General features: G+C 40.2%; 1 protein-coding gene and 1 non-coding gene across 2 annotated transcripts in view; both read right to left on the bottom strand.

Moving 5' to 3' along the window:
- LOC124645318 (otoferlin-like) overlaps positions 1 to 22,649 on the bottom strand; it is a 74,816-nt gene that overhangs the window by 3,908 nt on the left and 48,259 nt on the right. Inside the window, exons 8-26 of the mRNA XM_047185118.1 lie at positions 18,530 to 18,671; positions 17,215 to 17,241; positions 16,948 to 17,120; positions 16,011 to 16,238; positions 15,314 to 15,484; positions 14,152 to 14,304; positions 12,591 to 12,773; positions 11,432 to 11,548; positions 10,313 to 10,444; positions 9,998 to 10,147; positions 8,821 to 8,969; positions 7,890 to 8,239; positions 7,242 to 7,498; positions 3,361 to 3,402; positions 2,817 to 3,031; positions 2,009 to 2,200; positions 1,380 to 1,550; positions 907 to 1,052; positions 233 to 387 (exon numbers count right to left, since the gene is read on the bottom strand). Of these exons, the coding sequence (XP_047041074.1) occupies positions 233 to 387; positions 907 to 1,052; positions 1,380 to 1,550; positions 2,009 to 2,200; positions 2,817 to 3,031; positions 3,361 to 3,402; positions 7,242 to 7,498; positions 7,890 to 8,239; positions 8,821 to 8,969; positions 9,998 to 10,147; positions 10,313 to 10,444; positions 11,432 to 11,548; positions 12,591 to 12,773; positions 14,152 to 14,304; positions 15,314 to 15,484; positions 16,011 to 16,238; positions 16,948 to 17,120; positions 17,215 to 17,241; positions 18,530 to 18,671 (3,153 nt within the window). The remainder of the gene's footprint in view (positions 1 to 232; positions 388 to 906; positions 1,053 to 1,379; positions 1,551 to 2,008; positions 2,201 to 2,816; positions 3,032 to 3,360; positions 3,403 to 7,241; positions 7,499 to 7,889; positions 8,240 to 8,820; positions 8,970 to 9,997; positions 10,148 to 10,312; positions 10,445 to 11,431; positions 11,549 to 12,590; positions 12,774 to 14,151; positions 14,305 to 15,313; positions 15,485 to 16,010; positions 16,239 to 16,947; positions 17,121 to 17,214; positions 17,242 to 18,529; positions 18,672 to 22,649) is intronic.
- Positions 16,304 to 16,387, bottom strand: Trnal-cag. Its single transcript has one exon. It is a non-coding gene; the product is annotated as a tRNA-Leu (tRNA).

The raw sequence follows: 22,649 nt of genomic DNA, 5'->3' as shown, positions 1-22,649 counted from the left end.
TCCAAATTCTAGACTGGAATACTTAAGATCTTGAGGTATCATTTTTTTTGCACCAGGGAGCCACCAGCAATCACCAGCCATAAGGAATTTCTTATAACTTCAACCGATACCTAGTTTTAGCTGAATTTTGACCTCATCCTCTATTGTGGTGCATAACACCCTTGTTGTGTCGCGGATTTGTTTTCGTCCTAGAAAATTCGATATACTTACCTATTAAATGTATTAAAGATACCTGTTCCAATCCATTCTTTGCAGTATTCAGTAGAGGCCGTGACTCCACATGTTCGGGCACTAGGCGATACCCGCATATTGGCAACGTGTACCAACTGTGAAGTAGGCTGAGACAGATGTTTTCTTTGCGATCGGATGCTGACCTAAAACTCCTGCCTACAGGAAACAGATATTCACTTTAGTTATTCTTTTGTTCACTTACTTCATGTATATACATGGTAAGATGTATTGCATTTCCGTGCTGTTCCACCAAAGCATTTAATCGTAGCTTTTTAAATTTCGCACTTCCCTTTCCTTCTGGGCAGCAGAAGACAGTCATATTTAAGTACTTTGATATTTCATATTATATGATATAAACAAAATATAACATTAAGACGACGCAATTACTGTGATGGTTCATAACAAATCCAAATTTAAGGCTCCGTGTGGAACTTCCATAATACAGTAATATAGACATTAACATTTGTACACTTAAATAAATTACCTGGAGTAAAATGATGGTAATGTAAATGACTAAGTAAATATGCTTCCCAATTACCTATTATTATCTTATAAAATCAAAATAATAGGAGAACTGGGAACAAAATTTACATAGTCGTGTCTTCTAGAACAACGATGATGGATGACGATGTGGGCTGGTGACCTAGAAATAATTTGGATATTTATTTGTATTACCATTGTCGCTGTCTCTATACTCAACGCCGTTGACGACGACTGTAGCATTATCAGGAAACGAGGGTGGAGGTAGATGATTTTTAGAGCAGAGTTCTTCGAGAATTGCCGAAGGCTTTTGGGAGTCACGCCACTTGTTTGGTCCAATCCTGCAAAAGAGAATGCATCAATTTGTACTCATTTTTTAACATTGCGTAACACTGCTGATACCTTTGTCATATAAAAACTCTTGACAGCCACTTTCTTTTTTACCTTACCCGGGTAACCCAATATACTTTTTTTTTTTATACTTGGTCAGACTTACCGGCTTCTGACTACCCGCAATGACTGCCATATAAACATAAAATATGCCATATAAAAAAAAAGTACATATAAACTTAGAAAAGTTGCATTGTTCTTACAAAAGTGCCCAAGCTCCTTTCATAGTCGTCTAACTAATACCTAAACACAAAGATAATATGTTAAATTTTACTCACGCGTTATATTCAGAAGCCAAGCCTACTCTTGCCCTGTGCTTCGAGTAGATCCTATCTTCCAAGTCGATGGTGGTAGACCCAATTAGCTCGTCGGGAGGTACCGTGTCGTAGTCAAACAAGGAAACTGTTAGAAGGTAGTCGTCTGGTAAAGTGCACCTGAACTCGTACATCCTGGAATACGTGACATAGTTTTTCATTTTTGTGATTTGTTTATTTTTCAACACCATGAAATCGTTTTCTAAAGAAAAAAAATTAAAAACAACAATTTTCATCGAGTTATTCACCCACGTCGCATTATTTCGTCTCCGTTTACCAGATCATCATCACTGTCAGGGAAACTTGACAGTCAGAATCGCTGTCACTCATCACGGATCACACTGAAAAAAGTGAGAGCCATCTTGATATCAAAATCGCAGTCACCTTGCCGATTATCTTCAAATTCACGAGGGTAACAATTGGTGGCAACTAATGGTAGCTGGTAGCAATTAGGTAGCAACTCTCTATAGGTATGAATTTCGAGGGAGTCGATGAGGAATGACAGCGATTCTGATGGCCAGTGGAAAACTTTCGGGTCTTTGAGCCGTTCATATTATACTCCTACTCCTAAAAAAAGTAAAAAGTTTACTTACTTCCCAAATATAGGATTCAGAGTGTTCTTGACGTGACTCTTCCTATCACCAAGGTGTTTATTACCACAACTGATGGCCACGTAAGGATCCAGTTTGCCCGTGAATGCTTTGGCTACCAAGTTCACTGCTTTAACGACGTATACCCGTACAAGGAACTTCGAAGGCTCGTTGTCCGGGTAGTCGTTGAAGAATCTGGAATCATGAATTATCATCCAAGTCATTAAATATACCTCCATGGAATAATGATACCAGTATTCTTTTTAACACGCTTCTATTAGGTGGACCTTTATGCAACTATGTAATGGTATCTTATGTTTCAATTTGATTTTGATTCGTATATTAAAGGGTCATGAAAATAGGCAGCTGTAAGTAATTCTGATGACAATACAACAATATGGTACTGTCAAACTGATATGATGATAAAACCAGAAGATATGAACTTAAACTTTTTAGTTTTTACCCACATTTTTAAGATTTTTTGTAGCGGTTTTTTTTTGTTTATTTTCTTTTGTAACTATTATTTCAGTCAATAAGAATGAAATTGTTTTAAAATTGAAATTATTTGTTCCTCACAAATACAGCTGACATTCTGCCATTTGATAATCATCAATTATGATCACAAAAAGTAGCCGTGGTTTCACCCGCGTTCCAATAGTCTGCTTCCCCTAGCCGAATGAAAAACTTTGTCCTTCTCTACCTCGGTTCTAATTTTCACTTTAATCGGTCCAGCCCCGTTCACGCGTGATGGTGACCAAGTGAGATAGAGAATAATTTTTATACACATAGAAAAACAGTAATAATTTCTCACCCATTATTTAGTTCAACGCCATTACAGCTGACGGCAATGGTATCCACAGGCGGGGGCCACCTGTATATAGCGATACCTGCTTTCAAGTAGCCGCAGTACAACTGCTCATCTTTCTCAGGTATACCGGTCTTCTTCCCATTGAAAAGCTTCAGGGTGCTACACCAATCTTTGAATTTAGCAAACTCAGGTTGAGCTTCTAACTCTCCATTGTACACCTGGAACATATTTTATAATGCGTTTTTAATATGGTAAGTCATTTTAAGATGACGATGGTAAGGGAGTTGACCATAGTATGGTAGTTCCAATCTGTAACTTGAAGAAGAAGCATGAATCCGTCAAGCATATATTCAGAAGAGCGCTGTTGGCTTTTATTTGATATTGCTATTTTAAGATATTTATCAAGACAAGGAAGTGCCTTCAAATTAATTTTATGCTACCTATTTAGAAAATGTTTACGCAATCCTTGTGTTTACGCGTAGTCTTTGATGTGCCTATTTTTTTTATCTAAAAGTGCTTCGTTAAATAAAATAATAGAAACACTTACAACTATTCGATCAGTGCTTGGTGTAGTTTCATCTATTTCCTCCTAAAAAAAATAAAAGTAATTAGCATAACTTTACTGTAACGTACTGATGGCCGTTCTCAATATTCTATCTGTCAATTTGCTTACTAGAGATAGAATTTTGACATTAGCCCTACACATCATCATCAGCCTATCGCAGTCCACTGCTGGACATAGGTCTCTCCAAGTGCACGCCACTGAGATCGATTTTCGGCTTCTCGAATCCAGCTCCTGCCAGCCGTCTTGCGCAAGTCATCACTCCACCGTGCCTGAGGACGTCCTTCACTACGTTTGCCGAGGCGTGGTCTCCACTCTAGAACTCGTTTACCCCAAGGTTATCAGTTCTTCGGCTAATATGGCCAGCCCACTGCCACTTCAGCTTGCTGATTCGGTGGGCTATGTCGATGACTTTAGTTCTCTGACGGATTACCTCATTTCTGATGCGATCCCTCAGAGAAATGCCAAGCATAGCTCTTTCCATAGCCCGCTGAGCGACTTTAAACTTCGTAAGTCATGACAGGTAGGACGCACTGATAGAAGACTTTTGTCTTTAGGCACTGTGGGATGGACGATGTTAGGACTCGACGTAGCTTCCCAGATGCAGCCCAACCCAACTGAATTCTCCTATTCACCTCGTCCTCAAAGTTGTTTCTACCTAACTGCAATGTCTGCCCGAGGTATTACATTTTCCGAACAACTTCGAGAATGGCGCCGTGTATCGCAATCGGTTCCGGTAGAACATGTTCATTGAACATGATCTTGGTTTTGTCCAAGTTCATCCGTAGGCCGATGCGTAGAGAAGATTCAGCCAGGTCGTTCAGCATTTGTTGTAGGTCCTGCAGCGTTTCCGACATGATGACGATATCGTCAGCAAATCGCAAGTGAGAGATGTGTTCGCCATTGATGTTGATGCCGCGTCCTTTCCAGTTCAGCGTCTTGAACATATCCTCCATTGCATTAGTGAACAGTTTCGGGGAAATAACATCCCCTTTTCTCACTCCTCGATGCAACGGTATGGGCCTTGTCTGCTGATTCTGTACTTGGACGGACATTGTAGCAGCTTCGTAGAGACATCTCATCACTTGGATGTATCGCCAATCTACTTGACAACGCTGCAAGGACTCCAGAACAGACCAGATTTCAACCGAGTCAAAGGCCTTTTCATAGTCCACAAATGCTAGACACAGGGGCTGATTATACTCTTCGGTCTTCTGTATAATCTGCCGCACTGTGTGGATGTGGTCTATGGTGCCGTATCCGCTCCGAAACCCAGCCTGCTCCGGTGGTTGGAATTCGTCGAGTCTTCGCGCAAGTCGGTTCGTAATCACTCTTGAGAACAGCTTATATACGTGGCTTAGGAGGGAAATGGGTCGATAGTTCTTCAGCTGGGTTTTGTCTCCTTTTTTGAAGAACAGGACGACAACACTCCTACTCCACGCCTCTGGAGTTCTCCCTTCAAACAGGACGGCATTAAAAAGCTTCTGGAGCTCCCCCAGTAAGGGGTTTCCTCCTGCTTTTAATAGCTCTGTTGTAATGCCATCCTCGCCAGGGGCTTTTCCATTTTTGAGCTGTCTCAGAGCGATCTCGATTTCGCCACTGCTGACTTCTGGCAGGTCTTCGGTGAAATGGCGTGTTAATGTGGCTCTAGAATCCTCATTTCCGGGATCAGGTCGAGATGCATGCGATGCGTATAACCGGCCATAGAAATTTTCCACTTCCGAAAGAACTGCCGGCACCGAAGAAACGACTTCTCCACTTGTTGTGGTCAGCTTCGTCAAGTGGCTTCTTCCAAGAGATTGTACGAACACCTTTGACCCGCGATTCCGCTCAATTGCTCTTTCAATGTCAAGAGTATTGGAGCACCGGAGGTCGCGTCGTACGTGCTTGTTGATCTCTTGGTTTAGAGCCCGCTTAGCTGACGAAGTGACGGGCGGGTTTTCACGTCGTTTCTTCATAAGCCCTAATGTCTCTTCCGAAAGCTTTGATTTCTTGCCCTTACGCTGCATGTTACAGAATCTCGAACCTTCCTCCCTGAGGATCCGAACCACATATTCGTGGTTCTGGTTAACGTCTGCTGTGGTTTCCACGGCGGCAAATCGGTTCTCCAAATTTGACTGGAACGTTTCAGATCCTGTCATGGTTTGGAGCAGTGTTGGTCGGAGCCTGGCCTTCATCAGACGGAAACGTTCGGCCTTGAAGTTGATATTCAGAGAGCCTCGGACAAGTCGGTGATCGCTACTGGTATTAAACCTATTGATCACGGAGACATCTCTGACTATGTGCTTCTTGTTCGTCATGATGAAGTCAATCTCATTTTTAGTCATAGTGTCGGGCCTTTGCCACGTCCACTTCCTTTGGGGCTGCTTTTTGAAAAAGAAGTTCATCAAAAACAGCCCCTCGTGTTCGAGGAAGTTGACGAGCATTTGCCCCCTATGATTCCTGCTTCCAAATCCATGGGATCCTACTGCCGATTCACCGCAAATCTGTACTCCCACTTCAGCGTTAAAGTCCCCCATGACAACGGTGTAATGGGTCTTTGTAGTGAAGTGGAGGGCCCTTGATATATCATCAAACATATCCTCCACTTCATTGTCTGAATGTGTCGAGGTCGGTGCGTACACTTGCACTACCTTGAGGCTATACCTGTCGGTGAGCTTTATGATAAGGTACGCTACCCTGTTCGACACACTAGACACCTCCACAACGTTATCAGCTAGGGACTTATTAACCAGAAACCCAACGCCACCTTGGGATTGTTGGTCTCCCTCTCGGAAGTACATAAGGTGACCTGATTTGAGGGTTATGGTGTTCTCCCCCTCTCTTCGAACTTCACATAACCCTAATATGTGCCACCTAATCTTCCCAAGTTCCACCTCGAGTTGTGCCAGATGCGAGTCAAGCCGTAGCGTGCGGCCGTTGTACGTCGCAAGAGTCAGTTTTGTTTGGTGGCCTCCCGTAACCCGGAGATTCTTCGCACCCCCTGCCCCGCCGTAACCACGGTCGCCATCGTGACCGGGAATAGCGGGACATTATTATTATTACGGGATTAGCCCTATACAAGTAATGTCAAATTCACTAGTAAGCATTAGGGTCATGGCACATTATACCGGCACCGCAATAGCACAGCTGCAGCACGGCGTCGCCTCGAATTCAGACTACGGCTAGCTGCCAGCGCGCTAACTACGCATTGTCCGCAAGGTGTAAGCTCGCAGTCCGCGCAGCTTGCTGTCACCGCAAACTCAATATTATTTTAAGACAGTTATGATTGAACACGACGCAATGACATTATTTCGGTGCCGACTTGGAGTCGGCGCGTAATGAGCATGCCGTCGACGCGCTGTACGTATAAGGTCCGCTTGCTTGCAGCACGCGGGCTGCGAGTCGAGTTGTGTGGTAGCGGCAAGCGCGCTGACTGCCCGCCGTTGGCTTTTTCATATTAACATTTCGAAATATATTATAATGTACACGATTTAATGCTCTAAATTGAATGACAAGTTAAATGCTGGTGTGGAGCGGTGCTGTTGCGGTGCCGGTATAATGTGCCATGACCCTTATAGTCCTCCTGACCGATTTCGGCCACGGCGGCTAATCTTAACGGAGATTAGCCAACTGCACAGGACATATTATGGTGCACAAGCGTGTGCGCAGTCACAGGTGCACTCTCTGTTCCTTTACTCTCATAGTCCGATGGGACGGCAATCCGACACGACCGGAGAGAGATCAGGCGCAGGACCAACGGTTTAACGTGCTTACCGAGGCAGGCTAGTAAGCATAACTATATACATAACAGATGGATAGAATATTGGAAACGTTTGTAAACAGATTTCAAAGTTTATCACTTGATAATAAAGAACAAAACATACCGATATCGTTTCAAAATATCTTGTCCACCAGTCTCTCTGTACAGAATGTTCTAGGGAAGTATTTTTGGCCAGTTTCTGATTCTTCTCTTTGGAGAACATTGGGAGAAGAACGTATTCTTCTTCATCGGCCACTTTATTGCAGAACACTCGTTTCCAGCGAGGTCTCTTTGTTTCTTGGACGCTTTGCATTGAGGTTTTGCTCATTAGATTGTCGATTGATTGAAAAGAGCCTTTCCTTACGTAGAGGATTTGACTGACTGAAAGTAATGAAAAATAATGATGTTAAAATCTAAGCTCTTCCGATCGTTTTTTTAGTAAATTATAGCCTGCAAAGTCGACTCGTATTTGGTACATAATTATGAACTACTAATTCGATTGAGGGTCGTTTTGAAGGCTAGCTGCTGACTGCAACTTTACGTCACTTTCAGCGACTGCACGAAATTGGGCAATATCTCATGATGACAGCGTGTGCTGATGTCGCTTGGATCCAAAACGATTTCATGTCAATACAAAATAGGAACCAGTCTTGCAACTGCGGCTGATTTACCTACTGCAGTCGCTGCATATGCGGTGGGTAGCTGCAGTCAAAACATACCTAAAATATGATTTAAATAAGTAGGTAACCTTTATTATTTCATATCAACATACCTTGAAAGAAACTGGACGCCACAATGGACACGCTTCTCAAAGACGCCTCTCTTTCAACTTTCGGTATCCAACTAACAATATACTTGTTAGGGTTTTTCACAATATTCGTGCCCAAAAAGAGTGTCCTTCCAAAAGTACTGCTATCATACAACCTGATACTCAGAGGAGGGCAGTAGACCTCATTCAAAGGAGCTTGGAAGGTCTGTGAAGATCTCCCATTTGGAAAATTACAGTTAGACTTCTTGTCACATACGACGTCTGATTTTATCGTCAGCTCATCAATTTCTAGAACAACACAGGGTTTCCTGGTCGTTGTAACGTCACGTAGACCCCACCAGTAGATATCCACCCTGGAATCGATATTTTTTTCTGTTATTTTTAGTTTTTTGTAGGTAATTTAAAGCTTTTGGCATTTCTGTATACTGATGAGTACATAATTTAAAAGTGATCAAGTAAATAATTAAAAAAAGCCGATGATTAAAATAAATCTTTCCATCCCCGGCATTGGACCACTCGTGATGTAGTACGTAAAGTGAATTAAAGATGTATAATATTATCTATACTATAATATAATAAAGAGGAAACATATTTTGTTTGTTTCCAAAGGTTACGAACTGATTTGAAAAATTCTTTCACTGTTGGAATGCTACACTCTCCTCGAGTAATCCCTGGTCTGCGACCATATTTAGTTCCGATACGGACAGTAGTTCCCACGGGAGGCTTCTGGAAAAGCGGGAGAGCTAGAGACCGATATAAATGATGGTCACTTGTAGATGGTAGAATTGGGTATCAAGTAGAGTAGTAAGGGTGCTTCCCGAGTTGCTTAAGACTTATTTAATGCCAGGACTTATTTAATAACGGACAGTAGTTCCCACGGGAAGCCGGTGAAACCTCAAGCAAACGGCTAGTGACCAATATAAATGATGCTTACTTGTAGGTGGTGGCCTTGGGTATCAAGTTGGGTGGCAAAGGTTCAGGATCATCAGATTCAGCCTCGACAGTAGGTTCCTTCACACCCGTTGCAACGTATGTTTCTTCTACTGGACCATACACTGTGCTTTTCATTAACGTTTCCGGAATCTGAAAACATTGGAAAAAGCGATTATTTTTTTGCGAAAAGGTAGATGATTATAAGATACTAATATTCATCATCCTCCGAGCCTTTTTCCCAATCATGTTGGGGTCGGCTTCCAGTCTAACCGGATACTAATAATAAAAAGAGGAAAACTTTGTTTGTTTGGTTGTAACGAATAGGCTCAAAAACTACTGGACCGTTTTAAAACTTCTTTTACCATTCGTAATCTACATTATCTACGAGTAACATAGGCTATATTTTATCCCGGTGCGGGCAGTAGTTACCATGGGACGCGGGTGAAACCGCGGGAAAACGGCTAGTAAAATATAATATTTTGGGAAACAAATGTTTACGTATCACTATCAAATAAAAACACTTTATGATTGGCAAATGCAACCTTCGGAAAAATAGATATTTTTGGCACGCGTTGTCACTCTTCATATTGAGACATTCGATACTTTGTTGCCAATAATTTGCAAAGATTACAATGGTCGAAAACTTTCCTACTTAAAAGATCGAGAACTGGTTGATTTCAGATCCTTCCAAACTCTGACACTAACTTCACAATACCTAGCCTGGTTACATCTGTGCTGGGGTCGGCTTCCAGTCTGAAGGTACGTTTTGAATTATTGCAGCCGGCTGCGACTACCGACTACACATGCCGCGACTACATGAGGTTGGCCACAGCTGTACTACTGCTTTGTATGTATTCAAATCTACACAGTGCAAGTAGCTTGCGCATGTTGAGGCACATGCGCAGGTAACATGCGTTTTAACAACGTGCGGGTCCAGCGACTCGCGCATATACCGAAGCAAAATACCCACCCGCGTGCTCTCGTCACTTGTCACTTGCGCATGTTAACTGGCTCCAGCTACATGCACCATGTAGACGCACCTTTCGATATCTGACAGCGACTCCAAGAGCACGCAAGTGACACCAGATGCAGCTGAGTGCCAGTTTTTCCTCCTAACTCTCACTAAAGTCAACCGGTATTATCTTCCCAGACACTTCTATTTCCAGACCTTTACATACCTGGCACAGTTGGACGGACATGAGTATCTGGCCGCTGTACTCCACACCTCTGTGCAGATCGTACCATTGCAGCTTAGGGGAATACTGGTACTCTTGTCTGTCATCAACCACGGGTGATACTTGTAAACGCCCTATTAGCTCCGACTTGCCCTGTAAATGTCAAAATATTCGGATTACACACAAAAATCTTTAGATAAGTATCAAATTTCTTAATATTTCAGTGTTTATTTTTTATTATTTCGATCGAGAATCTTTGAGAGATGCAAATCAACAGCCTGTATAAACTTGCAAGCATAAAATAACTATGATACATACTCCTTGGTCACTATCCAAGACTTCAACCATTACTAGAGGAGGACTGTTCTGTATTCTGTCTTGTGTCGCCGACACCAGCTTGTGGATCTTCAAGACTTGGTTCCAGACAGGTGTCAGAGTTTTCTGTTCGATCTGAAATTATGAAACAATATTCTAAAACAAATATCTGGTAGTCGTGGTAGCCCAGTGAAAAGTATGAGCGCGTGGGTTTGATTTCAGGTCGACAAGCAAGTTTTCTAAGTTTGTATATCCTTGCCATCCAAGTATATCTTAGACACCGATGACTGTGGTTCACAGGTCACGTTAAACTGTAGGTCCTGGCTATCGTTGAACATCTTTGGCCATCGTTACGGGTAGTCAGAAGCCAGCAAGTCTGATAACCAGTCTTACCAAGGGGTATTGGATTGCCCGGATTGAGGAGGTCGGATAGGCAGTCGCTCCTTGTAAAACACTGGTACTCAGTTGCATCTAGTGAGACTGGAAGTCGACCAAAGCATAGTTGGGAAAAGGCTCAGGAGATGATGATGATTGAAACTATGAAATGAGAATAGTGACCAATATTCGGTATATCCTGTCTGATAGAGAGTAGCTTTGTTTAGTTTTGAATATCAAGTTGTTTTATAATATTGGATTCGATTAACAATGTTCTCTTAAGTATAAACAAAGTGGGTTATTTTATTGACTTCCTATACTTTATCTACTGTGGAACGGTAGGAGCTTGTTTCAACCGGCTTACTGCGTGTAATGAATAAGCCTTACCTTATTAACAAAGAAAGCTTACCTTCCGTTTCTCTCAAGGAATTAAAAAAAAGTCGTGATGGCCTAATGGGTAAACAATCAACCTCTCAAGTATGATGGGTGCGATTCCAGGTCAAGGCTAGTAAACCTATGCAACTTTGTAAGTTTGTATGTACTTTCTAATTATATCTTAGATATCCTTCGCAGTCGTTACTGATAGTCAGAAGCCAGTTAGACTAACCACCACACCACAATCTAAACAAGAGGTAGTTTGCTGGGTTGATAACTGGGTTGAGGAGGTCAGATAGAAAGTCGCTCTTTGTAAGACACTGGTACTCAGCTGCATCCTGCTGAGATGAAGACATTTTTAACCATGCTTACCTTCGTTTCTTTCACGGAGTTCAGAGTGCTCACTCTCACAAAGGGATGCGCGTGGTTACTTCGATCAACGCTCGTATTCAATTTCGCTCTGTAGACGAACACTCTGCACTCCAGCATCTGGAATCATACAAAGAAATGTATTAGAACCTAAAATACGAATGGCTCCTACCTCTTAGGAAAAATTAAGGGCATTTCGATAAGTAATGTAGGCAAGTACCCAATTCTATGGAGCACCCTTCCACGGACCGATCTTGCCATATTTTATTTACTTTTTATGGTAAATCAGATATCTATGGCGCATAGAAAAATACTATACATAAATTTTATAACATTAAATAATACACTTATACATATTTTACATAAACAACTTAAAACTAATGCACACGAAGTGTCGGCGTCGTGTTACGCTGCGAGGTGTCGGGTAGCCTGCCTGGGAACCTCCGATAGACGACACCCTTCGGCCAAAACTCTTCCTTGCGGAATGTCTCAACGTGATGAGTTGGAACTCGCACCATGAACGAATTGAAGTTCGTATTGTAGCGCGGCTCCAACTTCTCCACCCTCAAGGTCTAGTTGGTCTTGGACCGGACGACCTACTCGTCCGTCGTGGTGTGATGTAGACGTCGTGGTGTGTGTATGAGCGATCGATTCGCACAGCTTTGACTTGGCCACGAGCTCGGCTACGATCGTCATTTACTTTTAAATTTACTATTACTCAATATAATATATTGTACTAGCTTCCGCCAGCGGCTTCGCCCGCGTGGTGTGTTGATAAAAAGTAGCCTATGTGTTAATCCAGGGTATCACCTATCTACATACCAAATTTCAACCAAATCGGTCCAGCCGTTTTTGCGTGATTGAATAACAAACATACATCCATACATTCTCACAAACTTTCAGATTTATAATATAAGTAGGATTTATATAATATAATATACTCAATTAATATTATTAAAAAGCCTGTTCTATTATTTATCCTACTCATATTATAAATGCGAAAGTCCGTTTGTTTGCTACCCTTTTACGCAAAAACTACTTAACCGATCATCACGAAACTTTGTAAACATATTCTCGGTGGTACTGAAATGAACATAGGATACTTTTTATCAACACACCATGCGGGTCAAGCCGCGGGCGGAAGCTAGTAATAAAAACTTACCATAGTAGAAGTCTTAAGACACATATCGTAATCCTTGATCTTCAGCTTGTATCCTTTTGGCAGGCAGCCCTCGAAGGCGTGAATCTGCCGGTACAGCCCCATCCACAGGATCAGCTCGACCTTCCCAGCAATGCAGCAGCAACCAGTTGACAAAGTGTTCACGTGCTTTGGACATTTCAATGGCTGGAATTAAAAAAAAAAATATTTAATGTCATCAGGTCATAACTTCTCCACTGATATAGTGCCCGAATAGGATAAATATTGATTCTAGAAATTTTCACAAAGCAGCCTTAGCTGCATTGTAGCCGTTGTTCCAATTTCATATGAGGAAGATTTTAGAAAACATTGACACTTGTTCTTGTTGGCTCACACCCAAGAAAAAGGTTCAATCAAAATCGAAAGTAATTTATTCAAAGTAGGCTGAAAATTAGCTATTTTGAAGGTAAAGTTTACAAAAGGCAGCCCTAAAAACGGTCACCCTTCATCACTGCCTATGCATTTTTGCTGAGGAGAAGAAATGGTCGAACAAACTCCTCACCGATACATTTTTGTATGAGATGCATAATACTAGTACAACAGATTCACCTCGACTAATCTCGAGTACAGATCAGTACAGATCTGAATACAGTTACTTCGATAATCATGTTTTGACCTTGGGTCACACATCTGCTGTACTTATTTGTATTGCTTAAGCCTATCATGTCAATCACAAAGCATTTAGCAAGGGGTGCACATTTGTGTCCATTATGGTGCAATTACAATTGCTTTCTCCCTTAAATACTGATCTGAGCCAGACTGGGCTGTTTTCAAAACCAGTACTACCTAACATAAAGAAATAATAATGATTTTTATTCATGGGATATTGTATTGAGAATAATAGTAACACTGGCGCTTAAATACCTAGTAACAATGAAGTACCCTGTTTGCTTTTCAATGAGTGTGTACTTGACAGTATGTGCAATTTATTAAAGCGAAGTTAGGTATTCTAAAGCAAAATGTTCTTGAATATAAGGTATTTAAGAGTCAATTTAATTTTATGTTGCTAATAAAGTAAAAAATAACATAAGTAATGTAACGGGACGATATTTTATCCTGCTCACTCCCAAGGGTCAGAAGAATTTTACGATAACACTAAGTAACATAGCTCTTCAAAATACAAGGCAACAAAGAAAAATTTAATAATTCCTAAATGTTTTTGAAGGTGCACTTTTCACCCGTATTCTTGCTATGAAACACTTTCATAATATATAGCAAAAAATCATTAATATAACGAGAATGATTTTAAGATGGCTGACAATAAAATATTAATTTGTTTTATTTCACTTACCTTATTGAAACTGTAGCGTCGAGGGGCAGAGACGCGCGTTCGTACCGAGTTGGGAGTTCTAACTGAAGGCGCTGGGACCTATCTACCAAAACGATGCACGGAAAAGGCGGGCAGCTAAGATAATTTCCCGATACTTTTTCTCATGCATCTAGATATCTTAATAAATTAATGAAAACACCTAAAATTACACACATTTTCCCAGTAAATTCCATAAAAAAATAAACCATATCATACCTTCAAGTAAACGCTCTGTATACGCCCACAGTGCCGTCCGTTTTGTTCAGGTATGACTGAAAAAATGATATCAGCTATGGACATCTTGTAGTAAGCTACTCTTGATCCTCCGCTTAAGAGCCATACCACTATATCGGGCCATCCTTCAGATGTCTAGAAGAAAAAAATAATCATTACAAATAATTTTATTTCATGAGAAACACGTCGTATACAAACGTAAAATAATAGTAATAGGTATTCTATTCTAGCGACCCGCCCTGGATTTGCACGGGTGCAATGCTGATACTAAGTACAGTAATTCTTCACTATTCAATACATAGGTTTATGTACGAAACATCCTCTTCAGTCAATTTATTAAAATAAACCCAACCAAATCCGTTGCGTGGTTTTAGGTTAAGATGTAAGCATACATAGCCCTTGGTATATCCTATGTAGTGAAGTAGAACAAATTATTGAATTAAATGAATTTGAATAAAACACGGGACGAATTTAATAACCTTCTTAAGTCTATTAAACAGATACGGAGAAATAATTATGTAAAAATATTCCGATCTTTCTTCAAGGTTATGTATCTAAAAATAGCCTGCTTCTTGTGAAAATTTCAAATAATAATCAGCAAAATTGGAGTCATCTCTAGATGCCTCTAAAGACTTCAGATCCATCCCCGATACTATATACTAAATCTCTTTATAAAGATTTTCAAAGGTAGGTACTTTATTTTTAATCAGATAAAACATGTTTGTAGCTAATCCATCCAAAGGTTGTCTGGAAAAGATCGCTTTTAGTGATAAGCCCGCCTATTGTGTTATGTCCTCCTATGTTTGTTATTAATATAGGTACAAAGAATATTCTATCGATCTACCTAATTATAACATCTTGTACTTGTATTGTTAATTCTCTGAAATATATTCAAGATTGTTTTGGAACCAACGCTAAGTCACCACAACGACTGTCATACTGTTACTGTTACAGCCTTTTTATCGTCCCACTGCTGGGCACAGGACTCCTCTTACACAATGAAGGATTGAGCATTAATCACCACGCTTGCTCAATGTGGGTTTGTGATTTCAGACTATATAGTCCAGGTTTCCTCAAGATGTTTTCCTTCACCTTTTTATTAGCCATTGGTGTCTAAGTATATAATAAAATAAATCGAACTTACTTTGTAAATAAGGCTCTTCAAGTTTTCAGCGATCAACCTAATGTCAGCAAGCATTAGTTTGACATCTTTCTTTGTACTGCTCATAGATTCAGACTGAGTAATGGAATGTATGAGACTCATGGTAGATGCACATCGCTGCGTCCTTTTTGTTATTTGCTGGTAGATTTTTTCCTATAACCATTACTTCTTTTTAGTCAATAATTACAACATTGTAATGGAAGCTACAAAATTATCAAACTGTCACTCGATAGATGTTTTTAAGGGTAGTTCCTTATCAGTAAATCGTTAAATCACCAAAATTTCAATAACAAATAAATGGAATCTTGCTGCTTAAGATAAAATGTAGTGGAAAACTATTCTAGGAGCCCTTTGTCCCTGATGAATGGTACCAGGATGCCATCATCATCATCATCTCTCAGTAATATCAAGTGAGTGGAGGAAATCAATCGTTTGTTTGAAAAAAAGCTCACGGCTCCGTTTAGGTAAAACGGAATCCGGTCTCATAACCACAAAAAAATAGGTGAATTCAGCCTGGAGTTGATCGATAAAAATGGGTTCTTGTTAATTAACTGTAAAAACTAAAATAATTTGGCTTAATGAATACAAATTCATTATCATCAATCAAATATGTTGATCAAAAATATTTGATCAACATATTTGATCAAAAATACTCCATCGAACAATAAAATGTACTCACTATCTCCTCTTTCTGCAAAGCCAGCTGCTTATTGTCCAATTCAGTGCTATACTTGGCCATAGTGCTCTCAACACTGCTGGTAGGGCTGGAGTATTGAATTATATCCAGAAACTTCAAGATATTACCGGCGGCGTCATCGACAGATCTGTTTATATCATCTGTTAGATCTCTTAACGAATTGTACTCAGAATTCTTGAGTCGGCGTTCAACTTCTGTTAACGCTTGCTCCTAATAAAAGTCAATAAAAATTTTACAGTCAACCTGACTGTAGCAATATTTTGTATAGTAAAACTTGTCAGAAGTGGGATTCGAACCCACGCCCACAGAAGTGGACTGCGACCTGAACGCAGCGCCTTAGACCGCTCGGCCATCCTGACTTATCAAACCTTACTAAACATACTCTTCTATATCTGTAGATGGACCTAAGCCCGTCGCAGACACAACAGATCGATCGGCAGCCGCCTCCGCTACGCCGATGCTGCAATTATACCTAAACGACAGCTTTTCAACGCCTAACGTTACCTAGGAAACGGCGTGTACGCTGAATTGGCAATTAATTTGGGAGCTATGAGTGAGCACGCGCGGATAATGGTGTGTTGGCGGGAAGTCGAAGACGAAGTTAAGCCAACTTGAATACCAACCATTAAATGCGGCTAGCAACGCCGATGATGATACAAATAAGGAATTCTATAGGTATAAAAAACTATCATACATGATTAAAATACATACTATGTACACTTACTATTTAAAACAAAATGTATTAAATTAATAATATTAACTAAAAATTTTATCAAAAAGCTCCTCCTCATTGCTGCACACCGGCAGTGTACCCGAGAGGCTGTGGCAGCGTTGACACGCATAATTAAATAGAGAGGCCAAGTTTCTATATTGCACTCAAAAACAGTTGAAAACAGATTGCACTCAAAAATTGTCTTACAAGTTCTGTAACGATGCCAAACACCATATTGTTCCGATACATCCTGAACCTGAAGTCTGGCAGCCTGGTTGCCAGTTGCAGAACTGGGAAGGTGTTCTCAAAATCCAGGTATCCATGAACCGGCCGGGTCTTGAGCACGTCCATGGATCCCGTATAATAAAGCTTTCGGGTTCCTGATCATAAAAACAGTATCGTAGTGAGAACCGATATCATAAGAATAGTCAAGGTACAATACCAGGTCCTCTGGCTGAAAATCTTCGTACTCACTTATCTCAGTCATCATTGCCACAAACTCTGAAACAAGAAATTTTATTACTGACGATTTTTCATCCACCTAGACAAGTAATACTTACTTATATGTCACTTGTTTGCCAACCTGGGGGGCCCAAACTTCTCCTGTCGGGACTCTTCGCGGGAGTCATGCAGTCTATGGCCCTTTTGCAGGGCGCCAGTACGGGCACATTCTATGCGGCTGCGAGCTACCCATTACGTGAATGTGCCCCAAATGATCATAGCCATAAGGCTAATCCGGGGTCATCCGCGAGGCAGCTGGTCTTCTTGCCGGATTGCCACCATGTAATCTGGAGGCAACGGTCCTCTCGCGACTGAACGACTGGCGCAAGGAGGCATTGCGCCAGGGGTAACCCCGTTGCTGCGACAAGTTGTCGCAGAGCGGGCGGTCTTCTAGCGCGATCTTGTGGTGGCCTGGCGGGAGCGAATATCGTAGCTCCGAGCAAGGCACGCCACAACAGTGGCAGTAAGTTCCTTCTTTGAGGACTGGCTTGAAAGGAGTCATCACGCCCTCACCTTCCGCATGGTGTAGGTCCTCACCGGACACCGTTGTTTCGGGAGGTACCTGCATCGGATCGAGCGGGAGGTGCCGCCCGAACTGTTCGGACTTGGCAGTGACAACCTCTCGCGCCCGGCCCTGGTTCACATCATGGTTGAAGGTGAGAGGGAATGGGATGCCGATTACTCTTTCTACGAAGCAGTCATGCTAGAGAAGGAAGTGGCGGAGCAAATGAGAATTCACACTCTCATCTCAGCCACCGCAGAGGACGTGGAAGACACCACGGTGTCGGTCTGTGGTCGGTGAGTTCCGGGTGGCTCATAATATCGTTCTTCAGTCGCAAAGGGGACAACAAGCCCGTCTCGGCGGCGCGCGTTATTCCACGCGCTCCTCAAGAAGAGTTAACACACATCAGTGGAGCCCAGCAGGGCTAAAGCCTGCCGGGGCTACGAGATTTTTAGAAAGAATAACCGAAAGGCCCTAGTACATAAACGGCTTAGGAAGGAACATAACGGGTTTTAGTCAGAAGGAGACTGACACTCCCTTCCGCCATGCGTGCAGCGTGAGGGGTCCTTTGATGACTCCCCATAAAAAATATGGTGCAACTGTTAAACGAAGTAATTTTCCTTATTTATTCAATAATTACCTAATCTTGACTCATTTTTTTAAATAAAAGCTATATGAATTTTGTTACCCCAAAAATACTGTTTTTTTTAATTTAGCAGTTAGTAAGTCATGCATTCATTCTATTAGAAGATGGAGCCCTTATAAATCCCTGATTAAACTGCTAACCTTCATCCCCTTGATCATCCGTAGGAAGTTCACCTACAGTAATGGCAATGCCACACAGCTTTCCAGAGATACGCCGGTCCAGCATGGACACTTCTAGGATTGGGCAGAAGACGCAGAAATCTTCCATCAACCATAGACTTTCCTGTGGAAGAGTTTGTGTTATTTAAGAAATATATATAGAATATAACTATGATAGAAGACGGGTAGTCAGAAGCCAGTAAGTCTGACAACCAACTGGGTTGAGGAGGTCAGATAGGCAGTCGCTGCCTGTAAAAACATACTTAGCTGCATCCAGTGAGACTGGAAGCCGATCATAATATAATTAGGATAAAGCAAGTCAGATTGTGATGATAGTTTATGAAATAAATTAATTCATCGGAAGTAGCAACACGAACACGAAGAACAGTCATGAAGATCTTGTTGACTTACGAATTACTATATGCCTACACCTTTTCTGGTCTGCGCAACTTACAAAAGGCTTTAAAAACAATTGAATGCGTCTGCGCAGAGCGTGGATGCGTCTGCGCAGGCCGAGATGTAAATCCGAAATCATACGTCTTACTAACAGAGATCGTAGCTTTTATAAGCCATTATATTTTTAGTAAACTTAAAAATAATCTATGTACCTAATAGACAACGGCCACTGCAGTTAAATACCACTAATATTATGTAAGTAATAAACTCATTATGTAACTGATTTATGAATTCAAATATCTAAATTCATATTACAAGAATTTAACCATCTTCTTTTAAATCATACATTTCAAAATAATTGGACCAATATCCAGCAAAATGTTTACTAATCTTTACTTTATTATTTTTGCCAAATTTTTTCGTACTCTAGTTTCATATTAAATAACAAATAAAGCCAACAAGATGTTTTCTTGCATACCAAGTTATTAGTTCTTTCAGACGATCAGCTGATAGCATGTGCTATCCGCCGCACATGCTATCGGCTGACTGATGATATATTCACGAGAGCGCCGAACTTGCATCTCGATCATGCGCAATACGTTACATCGAGTTGTGTCGCGGACATAGTGCAAAAAGTTCGTTTTACTGGGAAAGTTCTAGATTTTTACTGCAACATAGAAAGTCTTTATAAATTACGAATTTACAAAAACAATAGTAAAACTGAGACGTGATTGATTTTATATTTTATAATGTTACCGCTGAAAAAATATCTTATGACGGGAAAACAACTAAACGGCCTGTAATAAAACAGTAAATATATTATACGTACCGTCTAATACATTAGGCATTTCTACTTTAGCAATTTTAAAATAATCAGACAAATTAATATTTTAAAAATAATATTAAATGTTAACGTGTGCGTCATGCTTCCCACTTTGTTATCGCCTACGTCTACGTTATTAACGCCTTTCTGTATTGTATAAACCTTTAGATTTTTTAAATATTATTTGATGATGATGAACTAGCATTTCGCTACGAAAGTTATAATATTATGAAGGGAAGTTTGTTCATCGCCGTTTTTTCTTCCCAGCCAAGCGGTCAAAGGGGGCGTTTTTGAGGGTGCTGTCGAATGACGTGAAAAAATGCTTATTTAATAAGCGTTATAGCAATAAATGACTTTGTGTATAAGCTATATAAGCTAATTCCTGAATTTGCGAAAACTGAAACAATATTACATGCTAGAAAATTTGTTAAACTATACGAATGTTCGAGCAACTTTATTGTCATCTGAATACTCATTTTCAGTTTTTCAACTATCTGTTCAGTTTATCAACTTTTCGCCGTTTTCATTTGTTTTTACGTTGCAGTTCCCAATTCATATGTTTTAGATGAATCCAGTTTTGAAACAAATTGTTTGAAAACTGTGTTTTATATAGTTGGGCTATATTGGATTTTCTGTTTGCAGCTAATGGGTTTTTCGTTTTAAGGCAGATTTTTCAATCGCCAGATAACTTTTATATGGAGAGAATATGTTTGACGTTTTGACAAAGGACAATGCTATTCTTTGTATGGAAGCTGGGCTCAAGAGTTGCCTGCCCACAGTAACTGCATAGTGTATTATGTTCTATAGGCTTATAATAGGTCCCAGACCGAAATATTTCGAAATCTATCCCAGGAGTCCTGAGAAAAACTGGTTTGACTCTTATTCAATATTACGAAAAATATGCTTACGAACTCTTAACTATTCCAGTTTTATTACCTTAATTGAAATGCATTATAATATTAATCTACAAACACATCGAAAAAATGGAGGAGTTTCTCAGTTCGTTTGTATTCTTTTTACGTAAGTACGTGCATAACTCCGTCGTTTACCAACCGATTTAAACAATCATTTTATTATTTGAAAGGATTTACTTTCCAAATGGTTCCTTTGTTATTCGGTCCAGGGTCTGATGATAGAAACCTTAAAACAATAGGGAACTCTCGGAAATTGTAAGCACATATCGAATAAAAACTTGTCATTCGGGTATATGTCTCCGACACCACAAAACTGTGGAGGTTAAGACCTGACCTGACGATGGAGACGACAGTGAGACGAGGGAACTCCTCAACGGTATCTATTTACTATCTCGTGTTCGATCTTATTTTATTCGTCTTGATAAGATTTTTCCATTGCCATTACGGATATTAATTGCATGACGCTACACGAACCTAGGACTGATTGTGGTAGATAGAGACTGAAAAGCAAGAGAAACAACAATTACCTTTAAACGTCTATTTCTGTTTTTTTATCCTGTTAACAGTGAAACCACTAACTATCTGAATGTTATTTCAAGAAAAGAGGTTGTTAGGTTTGTGGCTGGTTAAAATGGCTTGCTAACAATGGCTGGCTAACATTAGAACCGGTTTTTCTCGGGAAAAATATTTGGATTCCGTCTTAAGAGTGAAGTAAAAAACCTATTTTAACCATTCCCACTACTGGGCAAATGGCTTGGGCTTTATAAAGTGACTGTTCAAGTTGAACATTAGAACCGGTTTTTCTCGGGACCTCTGGGACCGATTTCCAAAAGATTTGGATTTCGTGTTCAGAGTGCACTATGGAACCAGCTGGAACTACTCCCACTGTTGGGACTTTAAGCCCAAACCCTAGCATTATCCTTTTGTGTAGAAAATATTCTTCAGATAAAAGTTATCCGGCGATTAAGCAATCGACCCTAAAAACATAAAAATTTAACTAAGTATGTATCTAATAAGTTATTTACCGGTCGAACAATCGATTACAAAATGTAGTAGGTAGTGTTATAATGGATTTTAATAGTTCACTGCTTGGGTCTTTTAGATAATTATATCCTCGTTGATTTCTTTCAACAATGTTACTTATTAATCCAGTCATTCTGAATTAAATTACAGATTTTGGTTTTTGAAATTTAAATGTATATTCAAATATATTCAAAATGCTGTTTTTTGTATGTATCAAATGTGTTGTAGCTATTGTCTCCCTGTACGGTAAGTTAATGTGTATTAATTGATTATAAATGACGTAAGTATGCACTTCAATTCACCTAGTTAGCCCGTTTTTGACAAAGTTGCGATTATTGGCATAAATAGTTTTAATGACGAGGCAGATGTATATTTAGGGTAGAAGGTAAATACATGATGATAGGTTATGTTTTCAAATCCTGAGCTTTCAATGTTAGTTGGCTGACTCATTCATAGTTTTTTAGGTAATCTGAATAATTTTCGGTGATTTTTATCATTTTTGATTAATCTTTCTCACCATTTCCTTTCTATATAATATATAATAGTTCGTCACGAAAACCTTTTAAAAGTTTCAAGATTATACGCGTTTAGTCCATATATATGTACGTAGTAGGTATACGTACACTATCGGAAATGAGTTTTGGTTTATTGCGCAACATATGCAAAACGGTCTATTTTTTAAACATACCTAGAAGCTGATTTTTCTCTGAATTGTACTCCCCGAGCCGAAATTCCAATTTTAGTTTTAATGTTAGTTAAAACTAACAGCATGCCGTGCACACTAAAGTTGGCCTGCATTTGCTTAAGTGGTTTGCGAATAGATGACCATCATTGAACATCCTTGGCAGTTGCTACGGGAAGTCAGGAGCCAGTAAGTCTGACACCAGTCTAACCAAGGGGTATTGGGTAGCCCGGGTAGATGGGTTGAGGAAGTCGGATAGGCAGT

This window comes from Helicoverpa zea, chromosome 31 (assembly GCF_022581195.2).
Source record: "Helicoverpa zea isolate HzStark_Cry1AcR chromosome 31, ilHelZeax1.1, whole genome shotgun sequence".
Classification (NCBI taxonomy): Eukaryota; Metazoa; Arthropoda; class Insecta; order Lepidoptera; family Noctuidae; genus Helicoverpa; species Helicoverpa zea.
Note: the sequence above shows the minus strand (reverse complement) of the source record. Positions and strands in the feature narration are given on the sequence as shown.